Source organism: Eutrigla gurnardus (assembly GCF_963514095.1).
Source record: "Eutrigla gurnardus genome assembly, chromosome: 15".
In the NCBI taxonomy this organism is placed as follows: Eukaryota; Metazoa; Chordata; class Actinopteri; order Perciformes; family Triglidae; genus Eutrigla; species Eutrigla gurnardus.
In genome coordinates, this window is record NC_139938.1 from 15,877,432 (window position 1) to 15,901,442 (window position 24,011).

General features: G+C 44.9%; 1 protein-coding gene across 3 annotated transcripts; it reads right to left on the reverse strand.

The window, feature by feature from the left end:
- Positions 1–919: 919 nt before the first annotated feature.
- Positions 920–23,932, reverse strand: clip2 (CAP-GLY domain containing linker protein 2). Of its 3 annotated transcripts, none has more exons than XM_084028376.1 (18): positions 23,407–23,932; positions 21,922–22,139; positions 16,453–16,940; positions 14,883–15,007; positions 14,331–14,544; positions 12,393–12,590; positions 12,195–12,298; positions 11,870–11,930; positions 10,380–10,484; positions 7,907–8,284; positions 7,253–7,828; positions 7,116–7,173; positions 6,741–6,824; positions 5,720–5,876; positions 4,311–4,470; positions 3,525–3,713; positions 3,260–3,319; positions 920–3,161 (listed from the first exon to the last, which is right to left on the reverse strand). In XM_084028376.1, exons 2-18 carry the CDS (start codon positions 22,034–22,036, stop codon positions 3,150–3,152), a joined length of 3,084 nt encoding a protein of 1,027 aa, XP_083884502.1. In that variant the 5' UTR covers positions 22,037–22,139; positions 23,407–23,932; the 3' UTR covers positions 920–3,149. The 3 variants fall into 3 exon arrangements, with proteins under 3 accessions (XP_083884502.1, XP_083884503.1, XP_083884504.1); XM_084028377.1 differs by lacking the exon at positions 10,380–10,484 and adding an exon at positions 9,163–9,213 and having other exon boundaries at positions 23,407–23,931; XM_084028378.1 differs by lacking the exon at positions 10,380–10,484 and having other exon boundaries at positions 921–3,161; positions 23,407–23,929.
- Positions 23,933–24,011: the final 79 nt, after the last annotated feature.

Consider the following 24,011-nt stretch of genomic DNA (forward strand, 5'->3'; position numbering starts at 1 on the left):
AATCACTGTGTCTGCCACTTGGCTGCAACTTCACACTTCACTTTATCTTTAAATCCCTCCTTCTGTCTGCATGGAGGGGTTTCCATGTGATGTTGGAGTTTATATTATCCAATTCTTTTACAGTATATACAGAGAGAGAGAGATCTATATATATACATACTGTAAATAAATAAATAAATAAATACATTTATAGCAGCTACATGGATCTGTGACAGTAAACTCTTACGATTGCCTGAAATAGCTTGTCAGTTTATTATCGGGTAATGTGCATAGGGGAAAGGAACTAATAGTTTTTTATATTTGTTATAACAAATGAAGTCAGCTAAACCTGTAATCTGTTAGAATTTAGGTACTTTCCCCCTTTAATTTATCCCTAAACCACTGAGAAATAAGTGAAAAATAAGATGCATATGCTGTACGTGCTTCTGCAAATAAGTAAACCACTTATGTATTTAAATGCCACCAGCATACCCGAGTTGCCCTTGAGCACAACAAACTGTGGATTAGACGTTTGTGTGAGTGAGAGCTGACATTTGCCAAGGCTACCGAGTAAAAGTGATATGTGTTGAGAGTCGGAAATCCAAAGATTTGGAAATAAACATGCAGCATTTTAGGTGTCAGGAGCTCGGTCCCTCCTCCTCTTCCTCTCCCCCCAAAAAGATTTATTGCCTCCTTTTGTTGGGAAGTCATTACAATACCAAATGTTTGCCTGAGGTGACAAGATTTAATGCCAGATTGATTTTGATTTTGTGTGTCTGTGTGTGTGAGCAATTAATAAATGGTTAAGTTTGCTGGCAGAAAACCAAAAACCATTCAAGTGGTATGAAATCTGACTCAACTCTGTAGTAATATCTTCAGAGCTTTGCCCTTCAACGAAAAAAAAAAAAAAACACACAGAAGTGTGAAAGATGAGAAATAAAACACCAGCAGCACTTTTTCCCACGTTGTTAATATTTAATGACTCAATCTCCAAAACCATTGCAGCAATAATCTAAAGGCTATGAACCCCTCCAGCTGAAAAGGCCACGTACAATATCCAATGGAAAATGTAGATTTGTTTTTGTTTACCTTCGCTGAAAGGTGCCTTGACCCCCCCCACCCACTCACCTCTGTGCAACACCTCCTGTACAGCGACAGCAACCTTTGACTAAACAACAAATAGTTCATTTATGGATTAAAATTACATTTGGAAGACTTTAAGAGGACAAATGAAATCCAGATGTTATCGACCCGGGCGAAGTTTAACATTTGAGAGTCCATGTTTGGGTTTCAGTGGCAGCCCCCCCCCCCCCCCTTAAACATCAGCGCAGCCATTTAGATCCAGCATCGAGCAGGGCTGCCATGTTGTGCCTTTCATTAATAGTATGGATGGACTCTGTGCTCAAACACGGCCCTCGGTAAATAAAACGTCCGATAAGAGGTCATGTTGGTGTAGGGTCGAGTTCAAGACAAAGAAAACGTGGAATAATTCATTGTATAAACATGAAATAACAGAGCTCATAACTTCATTCAGTCCTGGTAAGGAGTCCATGTGCAACGGCAAAAAAAGAGGACTTTTTGTTTTAGGAAGCTTGGCACAATAGTCATCATACCCGATACCTGAAGAGAGGATTGGTGGTTAAAATCATCTGTCAACTCTCTCCGTCGGCACATGGAGGATTTATAATGCAGCATAATAACCATAACCATAATAAGGATGTTGTGATTCTGATTGATTAAACTCAGATTTTATGCATATGCTGTGTTCTTCACACTGAAATCATACTAAATTTGATTTAAAGACAGTTAAATTCAATTGTAACTCCTATAATCAGGATCTAAAAAACAAGTTCTCGCCCTGGTCAGAGACGCTGTGTTGAACTTGATTACTTATTTAAAAAGGTCTGATGTGTGGAGGATTCGGCAGAATCTAGTTGTGAGGTTGCTGATTGCAACCAACTGAAACTTCTCCCTACATTTAAGAAGAAAAAAAATCAGATGCAAAACACTGACTCCTTTTTTTTGGTTTCACATTGTAAAGATGCTGCATGCAGTCAGTTTAGGATGTCTGGCGCCATCTAGCTGTGAGGTTGTAGATCGCAACCGACTGAAACTTCTCCCGTTGCTGAGCGCGTTGGAGAACGATAGAGCCCCATCTAGAACCGGTGATTTGTCCGTTCTGGGCTACCGTAGGAATAAGGTAAAAGGACCCGCTACATACAAACGGCTCGTTGAACGGTAACCAAAAAAATGTGAGTTTATCGAGATTATTATTCCATTCCTGCCCCTAAAAGTATCCTGCTCCTTTAAAAAAAGACAGAAATCTTAACCTGGAATGGTTTTTAGAAAGTAAAAATGCAGTTTTGTGCACACTTTTTGTAACAAATTTGATGCTTTAAAAGAAATCCTCCATTGGAATCCATTGCAATACAAATGGATCCAACCTGATCACAACTATTAAGGATGAAACATGAATTTACAGCTTCTTTGGAGGCCTACTGTGTTTGTGTTTTAGAATCAAAAGAGAGATTCGGAGTGTTACTTTAAACGTCCTTTTTAATACTTCCAATAACCCACAGTTACTTATCATATTGTACACTAAAGCGGCAGCATGAACAGACCGATACAAATTCTCTCATCAGGTATCAAGTAAAGTAACAAATGAGCCAAACGCCATTAAAAAAATAATAGCCGTCATCCTCGAAGAGTCGCTCTGAGCATCACTGGCCAACACGGTCCGCCCGTTGAGGATTATGACAAAGCTGAGGAGCAAAATTAACGTAATAAATAAAACAAACAAAGCCACGGAGACCCAGTTCTTCAGCCGCGTCGCCTTCAGGTTCAACATTAAGAAGTGTCACAGAGTTCCCGGCAACTTGTAGATTGAAATGTTTCTCACTAGCGTAAAGCATCAAAAGTTGTCATACCGTTTCTGGAGTTCTACCAATAACATCTCTCCGTGTCCATGTTTATATTTATAGTACTTTAAGCGGTCTTCGTGATTGGCTAATAGGTGCTTTCTGCGACAACACATATAAATTCACTGGAGACATAGGTTTGCCGTTTCGGGATTAACTGCAAACTGAATCTTCCTCAGCCGTCCGTCGCTGGAATGGGGTTTTTTCTTTCAGATGGACCTGCATGTCCCAGCCGGGTCTGTTCCGCTCACATCAGTGTTGTTCCTGAGAAGCCAACCCCCCCCCAAACAAGAGGTCTTAGCAAGGCATCAACGATATCACCGTATCAATAATGGCTTTGAATAGAATGAGAGCATACGTACATCTCGAGCGCTGCCTGACTCCTGGTGATGAATCCCGTTGGCTGAATTTGCACCGTGCACCTGAAAGGTCAGCGCTGGTCAGTTTCCAGTCTTTCTGCTCTTCATGTCACCGACAATGGCAGTTAAACCTGACTTACGTTATGTTCATCCCACTTATTTATTTGTATTTCTTGTTATTCCCCCCCTCCTTCTCCCCAAGCTTCCCTCACATCAAAAATGATTTCCATGCTTTTCCTTGAATCTGTGAAAATAAAACATGTTCTACCGGGCTTTTATCCGGATGCCTGCGCATGGCCAGGACCAGCTGGTCCACCTGCTGGTTGTGCTCCATGGCGTTCCTCAGGGCGTCCTCGGTGCCGAGCAGCTGCTGGCGGAGGCGGCTCACCTCCGAGTCCAGGACAGAGGGGTCCAGCATCGAGTACCGCCGGTGGTCGGGGGAGGAGCGCTCCCGACCCTAAAACGACAGGAAGACATCAGCCAACCAATATTATACACTCGTAGTTATATAAAGAGCCCATTTTCATATGCACACATACAAAACCTCCTCTCAGATTTAAGATATAAAGCAAAAGATGAAGACCAGAATTAGTTATTAAACGGATACAAAACTAATTAGACATTTTATGTTTATAGATGCAGTTTAAAGGAACATTTAGACATTACATGAATTCTTTAAAAAAAATCAGTGTATTCTGGTTAGCCACCTAACAGTCATGATGATGTCATAACACCGGTGATGTCATCAGCCTGATGAGGTCATCAGGGTGATCTCGGCTGAGGTTCGGACACTACACATGATCAACGAGCGGCCTGCCTTTTAAATCCAGAGTTGTGGAGTTTGAAAGACACACCTTACCAGATCAAGTTGCATTGTGGGAAATGTAGGGCCCAGCTTGTTTTGCAGCTTGACCCACACTAAAAGCCTCAAAGTGGACTCCGTTGCAAAGATTTTGACCGCTTTTTGTTTTTAAGATTCATGATTGTGCAACCAGGCGGGGGGAAGGGGGAGGGGCCACAAGCAGGCCGCTTCGTCAGAGTCGTTCCTTCTCACCAGGAGAAGCAGCTTGTCACGCAGCGTCTTGATGTCGTCCTGAAGCTTCTGCTCCTTGACCTTCCACTCGGCCTTGTGCACTTCGCGGGTCAGGTCTCTCTCCATGTCCCGTGAATGGCGATGCGATTCCAGGAGTAACACCCTCAGTTCATTCAGACTCCTGGAATGAAAAACAACCTGGATGAGAATTTTCTGTGATCATTCTCAGAAAACCAGCGTGGCCGTGAACATGACGGCTCCGATGAGCAATAATGACAGAGAAGCTGTTGTACGAGTCTTATGTCTGCTCAGACCTCAAAAAGTCATTATCGTCTAAAAGCTTACCATGAGCCGCCGCGTGAATAATACATGAGCCGGTCTGTGGAGGCGGCCTGATCTCTGTTCACGTCATGCTGGCTGTTTGACGGATGAGCGTTACCAGAGTTACTGTGCATCTTTGGCCGTTTCCCGTAAAAAACAGCAGAGCACCACGTACTTGAACATCCGTCCTCATTTAAAATAAGAGCATCGATTTTGTTCAAGAAATCCTCATGGCCAGATTGTTCCTCTCTGTGCTGAAATCTTTTCAAGCTTTTCTCATCAACATTTTCTTTCTCAATATTTTCTTTCATATCATCTTCATTGCATCAGGATGCACAGAAGAACTGATGTAAACGCTGTTGATCGTCTGCTGAACTGAAACAAGGTTCCTGTTTAGTAAAACCAGATACTCTGGATCTGGCTGAATGAGTTTAAAAAAGTACTTTTCTTTTACAATACCTTGTTATGTTTATAGGTTTTTTTAAATGCAAAAAACAAATGTCCCTCGTGTTTTAAAGTGTTTAATGGAAGTGAAGATGTGGCGTATTCTTGCTCACACATTAATGCAACAAATGCCGTGCAACTAAGAGGAACTCGCTGAAGTCCCAGCGTGTCCTGAATGCACCACATGTGTGTTATTTATGCGTCGGTGGTGGAAAGTAAAACCTCTGGTTGGAGATGCTGCTGAAAACTTCACTTTAGAAATGTTACTTCACCAACATGAATTATGAATCAGACATGTTAGCAGCATCTCTCTTTTGCCTTTGTTTGACTGTTGGTTTTTTCTTTCCTTTCGTTTGCCTCCCAACGTTTATTGCCATTTGAGGACAATTCAAAAGCTGAGCTCAAAATCAATAAACAAAACTTTGTTTCAGTTCTGCTTTTAATACAAGACAACCGATATGGGTTTTATCCGTTTAAAAGCGTTACCAAAGTGTTGTTCAAGCTGACATTACATGTGCTGGAATCGATACAGCGCCTGCAGCTCCGAGCATCTGTCCATTATCACATTTACAATAAGATGGATTTTTGAGCATCACGTCTGCACATGCGGAGATATCGTTTTCCAGACGGCGCTGAGGCAGTAAAATCAATACGTAGCCATGTACCTCTCTTTCTTCAGCAGCTCCTGGCTGATGTGGACCAGTTGCCCAGAGGCATCATGGGACTTCCTGGTCATGGACTCCAGCTCGGCCTCCACGCGTGCCCTCTCCTTGGTCAGGGCTTCGGCTTTCTTCTCCCCCGAGCGAACTTTGGCCTCCAGTCCTGCATGTGCAAATTAGAAGGTGGCAACTTGATTTAAAGTGCCTGGAAAACTTTATCATAACTTAGAATGGTATTCAGCCTCATAAAAATAGACGCACTTATGTAGTAAGCTGATGAGGTTGTGTGTATACCTCCTCCTATAAAGCATTAATAACTTCTTAAAATAAAATCCAGAGAGCAGTAGGACCATTTTCTCATAGACTTCTATACAACCAGAGAGGAGTCGCCCCCTGGTGGCCAGCAGAGAGAAGTAGGACCATTTTCTCATAGACTTCTATACAACCAGAGAGGAGTCGCCCCCTGGTGGCCAGCAGAGAGATTGTAAGTTTAAGGTTGCCGGCTGCTCTGAACATTATTTTTAAATGATTCACATTCCCTTTTTTTTCTTTTTTTTTTTTCTATATGTGTCAATTTGATTTTCTGAGCTGCATGAAATGTGTTTTGGCTCCTTTTGATGTGATAGAACTTAAAAGTTTTCACACAAAAAAAAGACGGCCGGTGGACAGATTTCTGAGTGATGATCAAAGAACGTAACGCTCAAGATGAACACAGTGAACTCGCCGTGACTGGCGGAAAATTAAGTGAAGCCTGCAGAGAGAGAGAGAGAGAGAGAGAGAGAGAGAGAGAGAGAGAGGACGCCAGGAAGCTGTGATGAAGGTCAATTATGTAAATGTGACGCAGATAACGAGTTTAAATGTTGAGATTTTTGCCAAACTGAAACCCAAATTGGCTGATGAGGAAATACTTCAGCCTATAGCAAACATGACCTGCTAAAACATATCACCATACGTCACTTTTTATTATTATTAGTATTATTAGTGCTGAGATTGTGTGTGGAAAGACGGGATTTGACAGATTTCTTACCTCCCATCTGGGTTTTGAGGGCTTCGACCTGGGAAGTGAGAGTGGAGACCTCTTTTTCCCTTTTCAGCAGCTTCTCCATCGTTTCTGGAGGAACAACAGGAGAACTCAGTGTTCAGGTTGAAACGAAGGCCATGAAGGCGTTCTGCAGGCTCAGAGCTACAGATCGTCTCCTGATGTGACTGTGGTTGTGTGAGTCGGCGTTTAAACAGCATTATGAGCAGATTATAATGCATAGACACGTCCGTTGGAGAGTGTTACTAATAAAATTATTTTAATAATTTTTTTATTTGAAGTAATGGAAAGTGGAAGTAATAACATAAATCAGAGTATGTGCTAATATGAGGAAGTATATGAATGGTAACTGGAGGTCGATACCTTCGATATTCTGTTTTAGCTTCATCTTCTCATCTGATATTTCATTATCTTCTATCACCTGGAACAAAAAGATAAAGTGTTGAGAGAATTGCAGCTTAAATCAATATTTCAGTCATCGCTTCCCCTCAGCTACGCACATTTGCATCGTGGGAGGTGTAGCGGTCCGCCTGGATGGCCTGGAGCTGGTTCGCCGTCACCCTCAGCTGCTCCTCCAGGTTCCGGATCTCCCCTTGGCTCTCGGCCTGGGCCTTCTGCAGGGCCTGATAGTCCGCCATCTTCTTCTCCGCCAGCTCCAGCCTCTCCCTCAGCTCCTCCGTGCTTTTGTCCCGCTCCACCCGAAGCTTCTCCGCCTCCGCCAGCCGATGCTCCGCCCTCTGCAGCTTATCGGCAGCCTCCTCCAGGGCCTGCTTGGCGCTCTTGGCCTGGACCTCGGCCCTCCACGTCTGGTTGCCCTCAGCCAGCTGCTCTTTGGCCTCCTGGAGACGAGAGCAGAAGTCTTCCCGCTCCTTGGAGAGAATGGCGGCTTCGATGGTGTGCTTGGCCTTGAGGTTCTCCACCTCCAGCTGGTGCTCCGTCTTCAGGCTCTCCAGCGTTACTCTCAGCTCCTGGGCGTCCAGCTCTTGGCCTGACGGGGGAGGATGAACGCTGCTCAGCGAGGCCTTCAGTTCCTCCAGGGAACGCTGGTGGTCGGTCACCAGACTGTCAAATTTAACCTGCAGAGGGAAGTTTGATCGTTTTATTAAATGCATTCAAATCAACATCTTTGGTCTCAGATGAACGCAGCAGGTTACCTTCCACGTGTCCATCATTTCCACGTTTTCCTTGTTGGCCTGTTGGAGCTTCATCTTCAGCTCACCAACCTCCTGGCTCTTATTGGCCACCACGGCCTTCAGAGAGTCCATCTCCCGCTGGCTCGCCACCATCGCCGCCTCGTACTTCTCCTTGAGCTCGCTGCTCTCCTTGTGGCGCTCGCGGCCCGCCGACGCCAGCTGCGCCCGCAGGACGAGGGTCTCCGGCTGGGCGTCGCCTCCACCGCCGCCGTCGCTTGCCTCCAGCGAGCTGGTGTCGGACCCTCGGAGTTTGGCCTGGAGGTCCTCCATCTCGGCTCTCCTGAGGCCGAGCTCCGCCTCCAGCTGCATGATGCGACTCTGCTCTTCCACGGTGGTTTGCTGGTGAGAAAAAGAAGACAACGTCCATCACCGCCAGCGAAAGGTGTTTTTCCCCGTAAACAGAAAAGACGTCGGCCTTTCAACAGAATGACATCGCTCTGTGGGGGACGTTATTCCAAAGAAACGCTGACGCCGACTTTAAGAGCAGAATGAGGAAACCAGAGGGAAACCCCTGATGATCCTTGCAAGGCCTGGAGACGGTGCATTCCAGTGAACAAACAGAGCAAACCAACGACAGGAAGCTTGTGGACGGTGACACGCTGCTCCCTGCTGGACTCCTTAGATACAAGAAGATACGAAGACCCTTTATACTACTTCATTATCTCAAAGGAGAACCACCAAATTCACGGCACCACTTGGGAGTTTGCTTTTGGCATCGCTGTCCTCCATATTAATGTCGGCAGCTGTCATTCATCGCTTCATTATTTATCCAAAAACATGTCGAACTAAGGAGTCAGATCAACGTGTCACTGTCCAAATATCGGTGCAGCTCGCTGTTTATGCAAAGAAGTGGAAGATGAGGAGAGCACAGCCATTCTCTGATCGTCTAGAAGCAGCCAGGCAAACACAAGAAGCAAAACTCCACACAGTGACTCTGCAAACATCTTATGTAGAATTAAAATAACATGTTTAAATAAAAGCAGCACAGCTGCATAGCGTACAGATGTTAAGTCCAACCACATCTGGGAAAACAATCTACCAGAGCTCACAGTTACGAGTCGATTCAGATTAAACACACAGGAGTGAAAGAGTAAAAGAAGAGTCGATGCCATATTAATGTCCTCGACAGCGTCTGAACTCAAGAGTCGAGAATCAGGAGAGCTCGGCGGCGGATCAAAGCCAAAACAAGATCAAATCTTTTTTTTTTTCTTTTTCACCTTGGTTCTCTTACCCAACCTCAAGGATGCTGCGTCATGAGAGCATCTCCCCTGTTGACAGAAGCAGACCTTACTGCATGAGAAAGGAGTCCAGCCTTCAGAAGAAAGGCTTTCTTATCTGTGATGCCTGGAAACTCGGTTTGATTTGTGGCACGTTGTCTGTTACTGACGTGCAGCGCTGCATGTCCAAGTGGTGGAAAAGGACATCATCGATACACAAACAGGCACACGCCGTGAAGAACAATTTAGAAAGGTTTCATGTGTCTATGTTGTGTGAGCGCTGAAAAACACGGAGCTCAGGGAGATTCATCCAACAGTAGCTCAAAATGAAGCGATGCTATAAATGCTGCATCTCAAAAAGGCAAACCTTTAAATAAAAACATAAATCACAATAATAAAAAAAAAAAAAGGAAATTCACAATGGCCAGTGCAACAGAAGACACGTATCACGAGCTGGGGGGGGGGGGTTCATGATGTGATGACGGAATGAAGGAGATGATGATTTGATTTTTTGACTTTCAGGCTTTTTACCGCCACCAGGACGGCGTTCTGGGTTTGTGTGTCGCAGGAAAACAATCGAACTGTCGGCCTGATTTTCATTAAACTTGGTGAAAAAGACACAAGAAGTGGACGTAGGGCGTTCTAACAAAGTAGCTTCAGAATTTACAATGTTAACTGAGATCATAAGTAAAGAGAGAAGGAGGATATTTTCTCCTAGACTTCTATAAGAGGCACTTCAGCATTGGCTTCACTTGTCAGAACCTGAGGATGCCGTCTGGGTGTAACACGGGCCGAGGACGAGCCCTTTAGATTTAATATAAATTTAATATAATATGAATCCTTGGCGGAGTTCCCTTCAAGTTTTTTGTAAAGGAGCTTAATATACAAACATATTTCAGACAATATTGTATTAATATACGGATGCCGAGAATCAAGGCTGTATTTTGAAATATTAATATTACAAATACAGATTCAGACTTCATGACATAAATATCATATTTTTCTTATTTCAACAGATCCCAAATACATTTTTTTAAAGTGAATCCAACGCCTGAGATTCCGAGTGGACCACTGTGTGTGTGTGTGTATTGATTTCTTCAGATGATCATTCATGCATTAGTGCGCTCTGCTATGACTTCGGACAGCGAAGACGGGCGTTCATGAGTTCTATGTCGGAGAACCACACAGGCTACAAGCAGAGAGGGCTTTTCTTTTACCCTCCTCTTCTCTACGTCTTTCTGAAGCGTCTCTGCTCTCGACTTTTCGAGGAGCAGGCTCTGCTCGAGCTGACGAATGTGGGCTCGTTCCAACTTCCTCTGAGTCTACAGAGAGAGAGACAAAGAGAGAGACAGGGAGGAACAAAAAGACTGAAGGAGGACGAGGAGGAGGAGGAGGAGGAGATAGAGCCGTACAGATCTGAGGGGAAGGATCAGAGATCAGAACAACAGTGAAGGAGAGTGAGGAGAGCCGGAGGTTCAGGTTGAGATGAGTCCAGAGGGAAAAGTCTTGTCAGGGATTCAGAGCCTTGAGAGCTCTGCATGAATGAAATCCAGCGGGCGCTCGCATACAAGGTATTACGGTAAAATCAACTGGCTAAATGACAGTACATTTCATTAAATGTGCCTCTTTAGAAATCAAGTCAAATTGTCTCAGTGACATCTGAAGCTTAGTGATATTCTGTTTTTGTTTGAGTCAACAAATGAACATGAAAAAGACCAAAACCACCAAATCACACATTTCCTGATCCATGGTCTTCTTCTTCCTCCCTTAAAAACACATCAGTGAGCCTCGCTGTTCACCGCTGATGATAAGTCACACTTATCCTGGCAGATATGATACAGACAATCATCATACTATGCTTAAAACTCTTCAAATGGCTCCTGAACGTACTGGCATCACATTCCATTTTGCTTTTTATTGTCTCACAGATAAGAGAAGTCTTAAAGAAGATGATCATAACTCATTGGTCTCCTGGCCATAAATAAATAGAGGGAAAATCCATTTTAAAAATGGATTTCAATTTGATTTTTACTCAATCCCACCACAACTGTTCTGCAATTACTCGAAGGATGTGGATTTATCCACTGCTGAAGATAGTTTACATTTCCTCCTGTTTGAGAAAGTTCACAATAAGTTTTTCCAAGTCGTGCTGCATCATATCATTTATGCCTTTCCTAAATTTAAAAGACAGACTGGAGCACTAACGGCGCTTGGTCTCATCATGTGACTCGTTTACGAAGGAATCAAATCAAATATCACCAGCTTCGTCCGTCAACAGTCCATCCTTGTGTGTTTTTTTTTTTTTTTTGTCTACAGAAATGAAGAATACTTTAGTTGCTGTGCTACAAACTGTGTTTCTAGGGGAATATATATATATATATATATATATATATATATATATATATATATGGAGAGAGAATATGTGTTGTATTTTATCTGATGGATTGATGACTTTTCCTCTAAATACACTGTGAGTGAAGCCTCTGAGCTCTTCTTACTAAATATCTGGATTTCTGAGGTTTGGAGGTGTCAATCAAACGCCGAGTGTCTATATAATCTAATGTTTGCCGGCGGCACGTGGACGTCTTCTTCTCTGCATGTAATAAAGCTGTCATCGTCCTCCGGGTCCATGACGTTTAAGGATACACTGGTACTCCTTTGTTGATTTACAGGTATATTTATAGGTATAGTTAATGCTGATAAATACCTCCAGGTCTCCTTTGGTGATGGATTCCTCCTCGACTCTGAACTGGAGGTCCTCCACTTTCCTGTAAAGTAACAAGCAAACGACCATTGTTTTTATGATTCAATTATACACTTGAGCACTAAAGTATGGATTCTAGAGACACTAGAGAGGAATTGAAGGGATTTAAAAAAAAAAGATGATGATGTTCGGCACATAGAGCTTCATCAGTGAAGAAGACAGTGTGTGAAAGTGATGATAATATAAAGAAAAAGAAGACGACCGGAGTAAGAATGAATGATTTGTTGTAAAGGCCTGTGGACAATATCCAAATCTAACCCAATATTACCGTTTCTCTTCTTCCAGCTGATTGGCTAGTTCCAGTTTATCTTTCTGCGTGCCGGCCAACACGGCTTTGACCTGCTGGAGGCTGCTCTCGTTCTCCGTTACATACTGAGGACAGCCAGAAGGAAACACACCTTTATTGTTACACAAGCGATTTGGGGGACGGGTTTATAAGAATATCCAGTTTTGATGTTTTTTGTACCTGCACGTGCTGCACCTTGAGGATGTTCAGCTCCTTCTCCACCTCACAGATGTGGCTGGTGGCCTTGGCCATGTCGGCTCGCTCCAGGTCCCTCTCGGCCAGCAGCTGCTCGATGTGCTGCTGCTTCTCCTTCAGGGCTTCCTGCAGCGCCGTGGTGCCTGAGATCTTACGGGCGTAGCGCGACGACGTCTCTGTCAGCTGAGGAAGGTGAGATCATAATGTTGTTATTCAATGAAAACATCTAGTCTGTGATCTCCAAGTAATATTTCATGATTATGAGAAAACACAGTCAAGACGTTGTTACGTGATCGAAAACATTCACTATTCTGTGAAGTCGATGTAAACGCTGCTTTATTATGTAAAACACAGACTTTTTAATGGCCATGAAACGGCAAAAGCTTGTTATCACTAAGAAAACAAGGCTTGTTACACTGAAATTATGTAAAAGTTCCTTCCCCATCAAGAGATACAAAAACATTATAAACAGCATTTTGTATGAGGAGATTGTTTTTTCACATAATATTTCTCAGGCTTTAAAAAAAATAAACACTTGGGGAATATTTGACTTCATTAACATCAAAAGATGCAACATTTCCTTTGACCACTAGAGGGGGCTCTTAGAAAGGATTCCTGTCTGACCTATGCATCCGTTCTATTCAGCCCTTTATTTTATTAAACTCAAATGTTAGTGATGACTTACTGTACGTTAAAAAGCATCATCGATACAGAAACGTCTGTTTGCTCAGACACTCAGTAAACAGTCCAAAGATGTTCAGGAAGAATGCAGTGCAGTGCTGTCCACGCTAGTGTCCACACTCCTGTCGACACTAGTGTCCACACTACTGTCCACACTCCTGTCCACACCAGTGCCCACACCAGTGTCCACACTACTGTCCACACTAGTGTCCACACTACTGTCCACACTCCTGTCCACACTAGTGTCCACACTCCTGTCCACACCAGTGTCCACACCAGTGTCCACACTACTGTCCACACTCCTGTCCACACCAGTGTCCACACCAGTGTCCACACTACTGTCCACACTCCTGTCCACGCTACTGGATATACTAGTGTCCACACTACTGTCCACACCAGTGTTCACGCTACTGTCCACACTACTGGTTACACTAGTGTCCACACTACTGTCCACACTAGTGTGCACACTACTGTCCATACTACTGGTTATACTAGTGTCCACGCTACTGTCCACACTACTGTCTACACTACTATCCACGCCAGTGTTCACGCTACTGTCCACACTACTGGTTACACTAGTGTCCACACTCCTGTCCACACTAGTGTCCACGCTACTGTCCACACTACTGGTTACACTAGTGTCCACACTACTGTCCACACTAGTGTCCACACTCCTGTCTAAGCTATTGTCCACACTCCTGTCCACACAAAGCCAACATTAAAGGCCAGTAAACTGCAGGGTCCTGCATCCAGGATCTGGCTTGCGACCAGAAGCTAAAATCAATGTGCGCTGCCTGATGTCCCATATGTTTAAGTTTGTTACCAACCATTCCTGCGGTTATTAGTCTTAACGACGCAGCGTGTGGGAACGATCTCTCCTTCAGCTGGAAGAAAATGCAAAGTCAGCGAAATCCGAGCCTCAAAACTGCACAGAGGAGCTCAACACGATGAGCATCATGCCTCACGTGTCGTTTCAGGCCTATTTTGACTGAACCTTGTAACTCGTTGACTTTAAAGGAATGATTCTGAGAAATAACGCAGTGTTTTCTTGCATTCTTGAGTTAGAAGAAAAGATTGATATCATTTTTTTTCCCTGTATGGTAAATATTTGGGTCTTCCACTTATCACGAGGTTGGCGGTTCGATCCCGCCTCCAAGCCACATGTTGCCGTTCATGAAGCAGCTGTGGCTTCATGTTTATCTTACCGCCATGACAGCAGGATCAGTTTTCCATCAGACTTACCAGTCCAGTTCGGCTCGGTCGTCCGCCCACGGAGGAGGCCACGGAGCTGACTGAGCTGATGGAGGAGCTGCTGGGGCTGTGGGCCAGAGAGGAAACCCCCATGGCCATCCGCTTGCTCTTCTTGGCCTTGGCAGGACTGGTGGAGGGGAAGCCGATGCGGATCACCTTGTGGATCGGCGCAAACAGGCCGAACTTGTGGAGACACTGAAAGTACCTTCAGGAAGAGAGAGAGAAAGGCGAGTTCTGGTTCAGCGCAGCTTTACCAACACAAATACGACGATTCCTCCACTTTTCAACCGTTTGCTTTTATTGGAGGGAGAAGAATGTGCACTATGAATAAATATGATGAATGTGAAACATAAGAACACAGCCAACCAGCTCTGAGTCAATTCATGTGTTCATGTGCAAACAGATGAAAGAACAAACAAGTGAACACCTGAAAGTTCCTTTTAGGGGAAAAAGCAAAAGAATCTGGGGAGCTTGAAGCGTTTGTAATGAGTGTGTGTGTGCATGTGTGATTGTGTGTGTGTGTGTGTGGTTGTGTGTGTGTACCTTGTACCAGCCACTGCACCATCATTCTTCCCTAAGGGCTCGTCCAGCTCCACCCCACACCATTCACCCTTGGCGAAGTCCGTCTCCCCCATGTAGCGTATGACTCCCATCTTAGACCCTCCCACCTGACAGCAAGGGAGAAAAGGTGCGTTCAGGTTCAAGACCGCAATGGATTCAAATTAATTTCCTATTCAGACAAGAAAGAGGAGCGGTGCTTCTCTCCCTCCTTTATTAGCTCGGGCTGTGAAATATATCCTTATTGCTTCCAAACCGTGATACAAGACTAGATATTGCCATATAAATAATTAAATCCACATAACTGATGATTATTTATAGAAAATATAATTGTGTAAATATTTTTGTGCATATTAACACAACGGTCGACCCTGCAATATCAATATCTATGTCATGCATTACTGGAGGTTTTTATTTCCAGCAGCAGAGGAGGTGACGTGACACAAAGATAGATATCACGGAGGAGGCTGGGAAATAGATGGCTTCACTGATCAATGTGTCAGCACTGGTCTCTCCTAAGTGCTGAAAGTAATCCGGAGTGATTTACGGTATTGACCAGGAGGAAGGCTTCATGCCCCGCCCCCGGTGCCCATCAGTAAATTGAAAGCAATGTGACCCCGGGGCAACTACTCCACACGGGGAACATCTCCAACACCAACAGGGTCAAAGAGAAAATCAGCAAAAACTGATCCAATTAGTTTAATTTGACAAAGACGTGTCGCCATCTTGTGTCAAAGGTGGACTAGAGATCAACCAGGTTCTCACATTACATTCCATTTACACAAAACCGTCATCAGCATTGACCTACTTTCAGCTTCTATGGATCCTGTTAGTCTCAAATATTTACAAAATCATCTAGTTTTTGGATCAAAAACATTTGACATTGAGAGATTTCTTGAAGTACTTCTGCTACTGGTTGGACTTCTTTTCTGGAAACTGCTCAGAAACCCCGAAATATAGCGAGGAAAGCTACATCCTCTGAATGGATGGGATCTTTAGGGGAGATAGCTGATCAAATGTTTCAAGTTGTTTTATTTATAAAGCAGAAATTAAAAAAATTAGCTTTACCACTCAAGAATTCATCAAAGTGATCCCTAAAAAATACCACATTAGGACTCCGAGATCTTGAGGAACAATCCAGTCTGTGATTTGTCATCTATAATGGTGGATATTTGGAGATTTCTACTTTTACAATCTTTCGGTGAGTGGATGACGAGCACTTCTGTTCTGGAAACTGCCTGTTTACGTCTCTAAACCTCGGAAAGTCATCCGTCCTCTGAACGCTCTAAGTCTATAGTTTGTGGTCGTTGAGATTCATGAGGCTGTGATTATCATAGAGGTCACAAAAGGTCATTCCTACGGTGACGTCAAGTTTAAAAAAACAAAACATCGGCAAGGAATGAAAGAGGTTAAAAATGTGTGATTGTCAGAGTATCACGGAAAGTGAAGACAAAAACAAATAGCTGCCAAAAAACACATTCCGCAATATGCATAAATTAAGTTTTAAAATCCCACCACTAGTGGAAACCCTGTGACAACACAAAAATGTACTCACCAAAACGCGATCTCCGACCCGAAGGTCCTTATCGCCGCCCTTCTTCACCGAGCCGCTGTCAGACATGTTGGACCCCGACTCGTAGCCCGTCTTCACCCCGCTGTTGAGCAGGCCCTCTCTCAGTGTCACCACCACCCGTTGGCCAGCAGGGGGAGCACTGCCGCAGAGCTGACTCAGATTCTGGGCAGAGAGCGAGTCGGTGGAGTGGCTGTCGCTTCCCTCTCCGACCTGCTGTCGGGTGAGCTTGGAGGGTCGCGTGAAGATGCCCTGGAGGGGCTGGCACTCGAAGTAGCGCACGCCGCCCACTGACCCGTCGTTCTTGCCAACTGGGTCATTCAGGATCACGCCTGCCCACTGTCCCGGGGCAAACTGGGTCTCCCCTAGGTAGGCAATAACTCCCAGTTTGACACCATTGACCCAGACCTGTTCGCCCACCGTGTAATCCCCCAAAACTTCATCACCCTCTTCAGCGATCTTAGTTGGAGCGTCTGAAGGGGAAAAGAAGAAGACCACATATTATTTTCCATGCTGCAAAAGAGCCAAAAGTGTTGACATAGCAGAAACAGAAGCAAGAAACAGTAATATTACTGAACTACAACCACTGTAATAAAACGTTCAGCTGAAAACCTGCCGAACTGGAGGGTCAAGTTAGAAAACACTGAATACATTGTGAGCTCATCCTCATTCACAGTCCAGCAGCCTCATCCTGTTTGACAGCGTCATGCCGGCGAAGAGAAACATGCAGAACAACAGTGCGGTTTGTGCAAGATTACTCTAATTCGTCCTGAAAAGTGGGTCAGAGAGACGTGTCTGTGATGCCGGTGATTAACGGCCATGCAGGCCTGTGATCTCGCCTGTTTGACACATAGATGAGCTGGTTCTGCTTCTTCCCTACAGCAGCCTGTAAACGGAGCAGGGCATCATGAGCAGGCGGCTGCACCACACCGCCTGTCAAAGTCTGCATGTGTGTGTGGAGGGTGCCGGCGTCCGTGAGAGAGGCCCGGGGTTTCCTGGGCCTTCTCTCAGGGAGCCGGCGTCCGTCCCCCGACATCCTGAGAGAGGCCTGGGGTTTCCTGGGCCTTCTCTCAGGGAGCCGGCGTCCGTCCCCCGACACCCTCAGAGAGGCCCGGGGTTTCCTGGGCCTTCTCTCAGGGAGCCGGCGTCTGTCCCCCGACACCCTGAGAGAGGCCCGGGTTTTCCTGGGTACTCTCTCAGGGTGCCGGCATCTGCCTCCCCCCCGACACCCTTCAGGTCCAGATCTGGACAATATAGATTCTACATAGTGTGCTCTGAATATGTATCACGCCAGCATGCTAGTGATCAGCATTAGAAATTAGCATAAGCACGACTAACGTTCAGCTAATTGAAAGGGCTGTTATGAGTGGGAAGTTACAAACAGTGAAGTCTGGCTACATGTAGTAAACCAAGGCCGGCAGTTCATGTGCTACGTTTGATGTTCTGTAACTGTAGCACAGTGTTAGCATGCAAGCTAGCTAGCTAGCTAGATAACTAGCCACTAAATGAGTAAAATACAGTGCATTGTACAGTTTAAAATTAAAATGTTTAATTGTTTAGTTCAATGATGACACTCCATTGAGAAATTACATCATGTTTTTCAGTTTTGTATTGAAAAGTTTCTGCTTTTAGGCTGTGAATAAAACGACATTTTGAGCCTCCAGATAATGGGACGGGTGGACGACGGCTTCCTCTAAAAATAAACGTCCAGGACGTCGCCTGTTGTTTCTTTAGCTGACTGCAGATCTGTTCATCTACATGCAAGCATCTATTTTTTTTTCTCTCTCCAGTGGAAACACAGGATCAACCGGTGCACCATGTGATCCACCGCAGCCACGGCAGCGTTTCCAACCTGAGCTAAACCCATGATTTTGGGTTGCCAGGGCGACGGGAGAGAGAGGGCAGAAGGATCCTCGGCAGAAGGAAGAGTGGAAACACAGCCCTTACTTTCACTATTGTGCTTGGCCGCCTCCCACCACCATCTGAATCCCACTATTCATCAGCTCTGCACAATGAAAGCTCCACAGCTTCCTCCCCTCCCTCCCCCAGCTCTCCCTACTTTAGCTACAAACACACACCTCTTTCTCTTAAGCTCCGTCTATTTATGATCACTTCACCACAATGGCCGTCACCTTCTTCTCTACGGTTTTTAAAATAGTCAAGGCTGATACTGTGTCGTCTCCAAAGAGAAGCCAACAGATGGAGGAGGCCTGGACGACAAAGATCCTTAAAGGACTGAGAAGAGAATTTACAGACCTGGATGTGGGTGTTTCTCTCATCTTAATATCACTGAGAGCATCCTTTTAATGTGGCCAGTGTTGCAAAATAAAGGGCTGATTTACTGCATGTCAATACTGGATCTCCAGGGCTGCTGCATCGATGTGATTGGTTGATTAGTCAGGTGCTGGATTAGCCTAAAGCAGATACTTCCTTCCTTCACTGCACGATTTAATTTAGCCCATAATTCAGTTCAGTTTCATTTTAAGTCTTGATCTAAAAGGTGGAAGGTTTTATCCTCGGCCATCTACCTCGCCGCAGGCTTTGATTTAAAGCTGCTCTCATCAACACAAATAACCCTCCTTAATTAAATGTGCTGCACATCTCGTTTTCTCGTTAAAGCTGCAATGATCAATAACCTTCTGCAGGGGAATAAACTCCATGGAGAGGTGGAGTTTTAATTTTGCAATCTCATCGTCTTGGTTTGATCCCACTGCCCTCGTTCTGATTTCATCTGTCCAGCAACAGCAGGCGAGGTGAGCTAACAGCGGCTAGCTGCTAATAAAGCCAGATGTTTTCCCCTCAGGACTTAGTGGAGAACAAAACTGAGCTAAAAGGAGAGATAACGTTGTGGTTACATTCATTAAGGGGCTAGAAACACAACACGCAATTAAAAAACGCTCATATTGCTCCCAGACTGCTGGATCAGTAAATAGGCTACTTTAACACACGTTTCATTTTTTTCCACTCGTATTAATGCAAAAAAGAAAAAATGGAGGCAGAAAAATCTTCGTTATAAAGGCAATAATATCCTGCTGCCATAGCTAAATGAATGCAGATTTAAAGCAGAAATGCAAAATAAAAATGACGAGGAATGTCTACGACTGCAACCGAGATATTTGTGCTGAGAAACTTCCAGCGTCACCAGCGACTAGAAGGAACTGGCTCGGATAGCTTCTTCTTCTTCTGGAGGGTGAAACAGCCCTTTAAGTAAACTCTGCCAACTTCCGACACGCCGGCCCCTTCTCAGCTAAAGCCCACAAACAAAGGGGCTGAGGTTCGGCTCAGTCTATATGGGGCAGGAAACTCATCCCTGATCAGCTTTTACCCACTGAGATCTTATAAAGAGGGATGACACTAAAAATAATAAATTAATCATAATTCACTGGATCTAGCAAGACACATCGGCTGGTTTACCACAGATGGATGAACCCAGAATAAACTATTTAGCTGTGATTTAATAGCAAGGACCAGATCAAAAGGATGCTGAAATAACGTTCGATCTGTCTGCAAGAATACAATCTAACAACGTTTAAAATGCTGGTTTTCTGAATGGAGTCTGGTGCTAGGCTATGCTAACATTGTAGCTGCTCCATCAACACTCCAAATAAGGTCATCAATATCTTCAATGTGGTTGTGACCAGACGAAGGTTCTTAAAAAAAAGTCTCATCTGAGGAGTTATGACTTAAATCTGGATCTAAGATAATAATACTGATAATTCTTTTAAAGATGACCACAAGGACATTTCAGAAGTTTGAGCGAAGGCTACTTTCTAGATCTACAAACACACTGTGATGTGAGCACGACACGAGGAATGAGGAATATTTTTTGTGGATAAACAGGATGTGAGGTAACGCATGAGTTAGGAGGGAGAAACTAGCTAACAGCTGGCCAGATGTGTGAGCCGGCGACGGTTCAGGACACCAACAGAGCTGCTCTGCCTCCAGCAGACAGGAAAGCAACGTGACCTCCAGCAGACAGGAAGCAACGTGACCTCCGGGCCAAACAGTCTTTCAAAATGCTAATAAATGTCTTTAATAATACTTCAAGTTGTCTCTCTCACATTTTACATAGTAAAAATACACTATTATTATTTCACTGCATCCAAACATTTTCAATTTATAATATAGCAAAAATGTTTGTAAACTTTTATTTTTGTTTTTATTTTTTTACATTTTATGGTTATATTTGAAACTATTTTGTCATTCTTGCCTATTCACAGTGTTTTAGTCCTGTCATAGGAAGAAACATACAACGATTCTTTTTGTTATAGATTGATCTGCCAAATATTTTCATGAGTAAATCGATCAGATGTGAGAAAATATGTCCAGACCAGTGCCTCGCATGTGTTTTAAATGTCTTGTATTATGACTGTAATATGACAGAGAACAGAGAAAAGCAGAGGATCTCCATGTTTGAGAGGTAAAGTTAGAAGTCAGCTGTAGAACGTTAAATAACGACGCTGACGGAGCACCGAAGTCATTAGGAACTGCGTAAACCAAACACTTCCTGTGCTGAACCAACTCAAACAGCAGCTGCTCTGGTTTTTCCTCCTTCCCTTCCTTTCACTCTCGTGAAATTCCACAGTCAAGTGAAGCTGACGTTCTGATGACAGGCCTCCCAAACACACCATGCTAATCAGGAACAAGCCAGCGGGCCGCGGAGTGTTGACTCGGAGCGGCGAGGCCGGGGACTCGACACAAACAGTGGGACAAACCGGAGACGCTCAACAGCGTGGCCGCCTTCGAGAGTGAGAACAGATGTGATTCCTTTTGCAGGCAGGGTTGTGTTTTTCCAGAGAAGCCTCATTTCGGTGAGTCCTGCACAAGTCATGTCTCATGTTTTCTAAATCCAGACGGCGTTCTGTGTGGCGATACTGCGCGGATGCCCAGCATGATTTTTATTCTATAAACTATTAATATTGCAATTACAAGTTTAAATTTGTTAAGTCACGAGTACGAACTACTAGTAAAGTCAAGCTGATCGGCAGGAAGTCGACAAACAAAGACGTCGGGGTGTCGGCCAGTCCGTCTGCTTCACTGAAGAACACGTCGACCAAAAAGGACTGAAGTGAGATGAACCCGAGTGAAAACTTTGTTATTAGATGAAAGAGATGTTGACAAACAAAGGGTCAAAGGTCATGACGCCCCTGGTGGCTGGACGGTAGTCCACAAAGTCCTTACTCTCCGATTTAATACCTATGTATACGCACATTATCTGGCATGGAAACGCGTGTGAGAACAATCGAAGATGATGAGATTAAAGAAGAAACTTGCCAGCTTCCGTGTGTGTGTGTGTGTGTGTGTAATCTAATGCAGCTGCTGTGCTCCACTGACTCATTAACACAAGTAAACGGTCCAAGACGCTTCCGGCGATGAGCAGAAATAGCTGGAAGAGAGAAATTCCTCATATTTTTTTTCCCACGGGGCAAGGAGGAGGTGGAGGAAGTGACTTACTGTCTTTAGGGACCACGGGGCTGGAGGATCCCCCCGTCGAGGTCCTCCCCACCGGGCTGGAATGCTTGGGCCCCCGGCCAGGGATCTTCAGGCCGCTGGACTTGAGCATGTTCATTCTACTGGAGCGGGGGGGGGACCTGAGAGCTCCCCCTGGGCGATGAAGGCTGGAGGATCAGGCACTAGACGGGGAGCGCTGGCTGTGGCTCTCCATGTTTGGGCTGTTTGGGTCACAAAACACAGGAGCAGTTCAGACAAATACAAAGCGGTTCAATGAGCAGAGCGAGGGCTGATCTGGATGACGACTGCTTCTGCAGAAGTAGAACTAATAGATTTCACAGGAACAAGAGCGTACGAGATGCAGAACAACGCAACGGTGTTTCCCCCCCCCCATCTTCTTCTGATCAGGTGGTTCAGCACGGCGGCCCAAACTACCACCTGGAGGCGGCAACATGGGGTCAGGTCCCGCTGAGGAGTCACAAGCCTGAACGTCACAGGGATGAGAAAGAGAAAGTTCCTCTTCCCTTCCGATATTCGTCCATCTTAGAAGGAAAGATCGCGTTTTGGTTGCGCTCATGTTAACATGAGACCACAAATCGTACAGTTAAAAAAAAACGTTGGGCTTTAATCTCGATCCCTCTGAAGTGTTTTTATTGCAGAATGTGGCTAAAATTAAATTTCTTTCCTTTAAAAGGGAACACATTGGGATTTGTTGACATTTAGTCGTGTGAAATACATCCACCACGCCTCGCTCAATTCGTTTCACTGGTGATTGAAAAAAACAGCCAACATCTGGCTACAGATGTGTTCACATCTCTGTTCAGATCATTAGAGCAAAACCGAGCCCATAAGGAAGAAATCAGCGATATGTAGGGGCAAACACCTGACATACTGTGAACTGTAACATGTGTTATGTACTATAAACCTGTTATTAATGTGACTATCTCCACATCTGTCATTATTAACGACACCTTATCAATTCAATAATGTGACGATAGCGTATCAAATATAATGAGAGTCAAACTAGGCCAGTGCCCAAGTGGAGCGTGGCCTACAAACCAGGCTCAGAGGCCATTAAGAAGATCTAATGCTGGAATAACAATAAACACACATCTGGTGAGGCTGTGTATTAGGAATAAAGGCAGAACATTCACCCTCATCCAGATAATGAAAAAAAAAAAAAAAACACTTCAGAGCATCAACCCCATTAAACCTGCCAAGAAGGATTTTTTAAAATGCTATGAGCAACAAAAAAACAACTATGTTCTTCATGTGGGCCTGGATTAATTTTCCCAAAATAAAAGGACACCTGATTTGGGTGAAAACAGGATGGATGATAATGCAACACAGCGCCAGTTTGATCCCATTGTTGTAGCTAACTGCGGCAACGTGGTCCAGACTGCCCTTCACTTAAACATAAAAGCACCACTCCCAGCAAAGACACGCACAAAGGACGGTAAAGAGGCGAATAATGGAATAAATACTCACCTTGTGGAAATCAGAGCGTATTAGGGGTCAATTCTCTTGCCAGGAAGAGAGACAGGGAAGGGGAGATCTGTGTGGTTGCCACTCCCTGGATGCAAATATGGATGCTGAGCGGAGAAACAACCGGAGAGTCCGCGGCGGATCGGCGGATGATGGCAACGAAACACCCGCACTCGTGTCGGCGACACGCCGGGACGGCTTCCGCGGTTCGCCCGCCGGCTCCAGACAGCTTTAGCAGCTAGCAAACAGCCGAGATACCCGCACGTAGTCGCCGGGCACACACTCACACACACACGCAGGTCCCGACGGTTCCCGAAACGAAACGCAGCATCAGCAGCAAAACAACTTTTCCCTTTTTTTGGTCCGATTAAAGCGTCTCAGTCTGGACTCCCGGAGAGCCTCTTTTCCCGGCTTCCCCCTCACTCTTGTCGGTGTTCCCACGGTGGTATGAATTTGTTGGGTTTTTAGCACAGCCTCCCTGTGACTCAACCCACCGGCTAGACCCGAACAAAGGGGCTGGGATTGAAGCAGAGCCTCCTGGGGGAAAGATGAGACAGTCGACCAGAGTCTAGCTCGCCTTTCAGTGACGTACCCCGTTGACGAGGTGG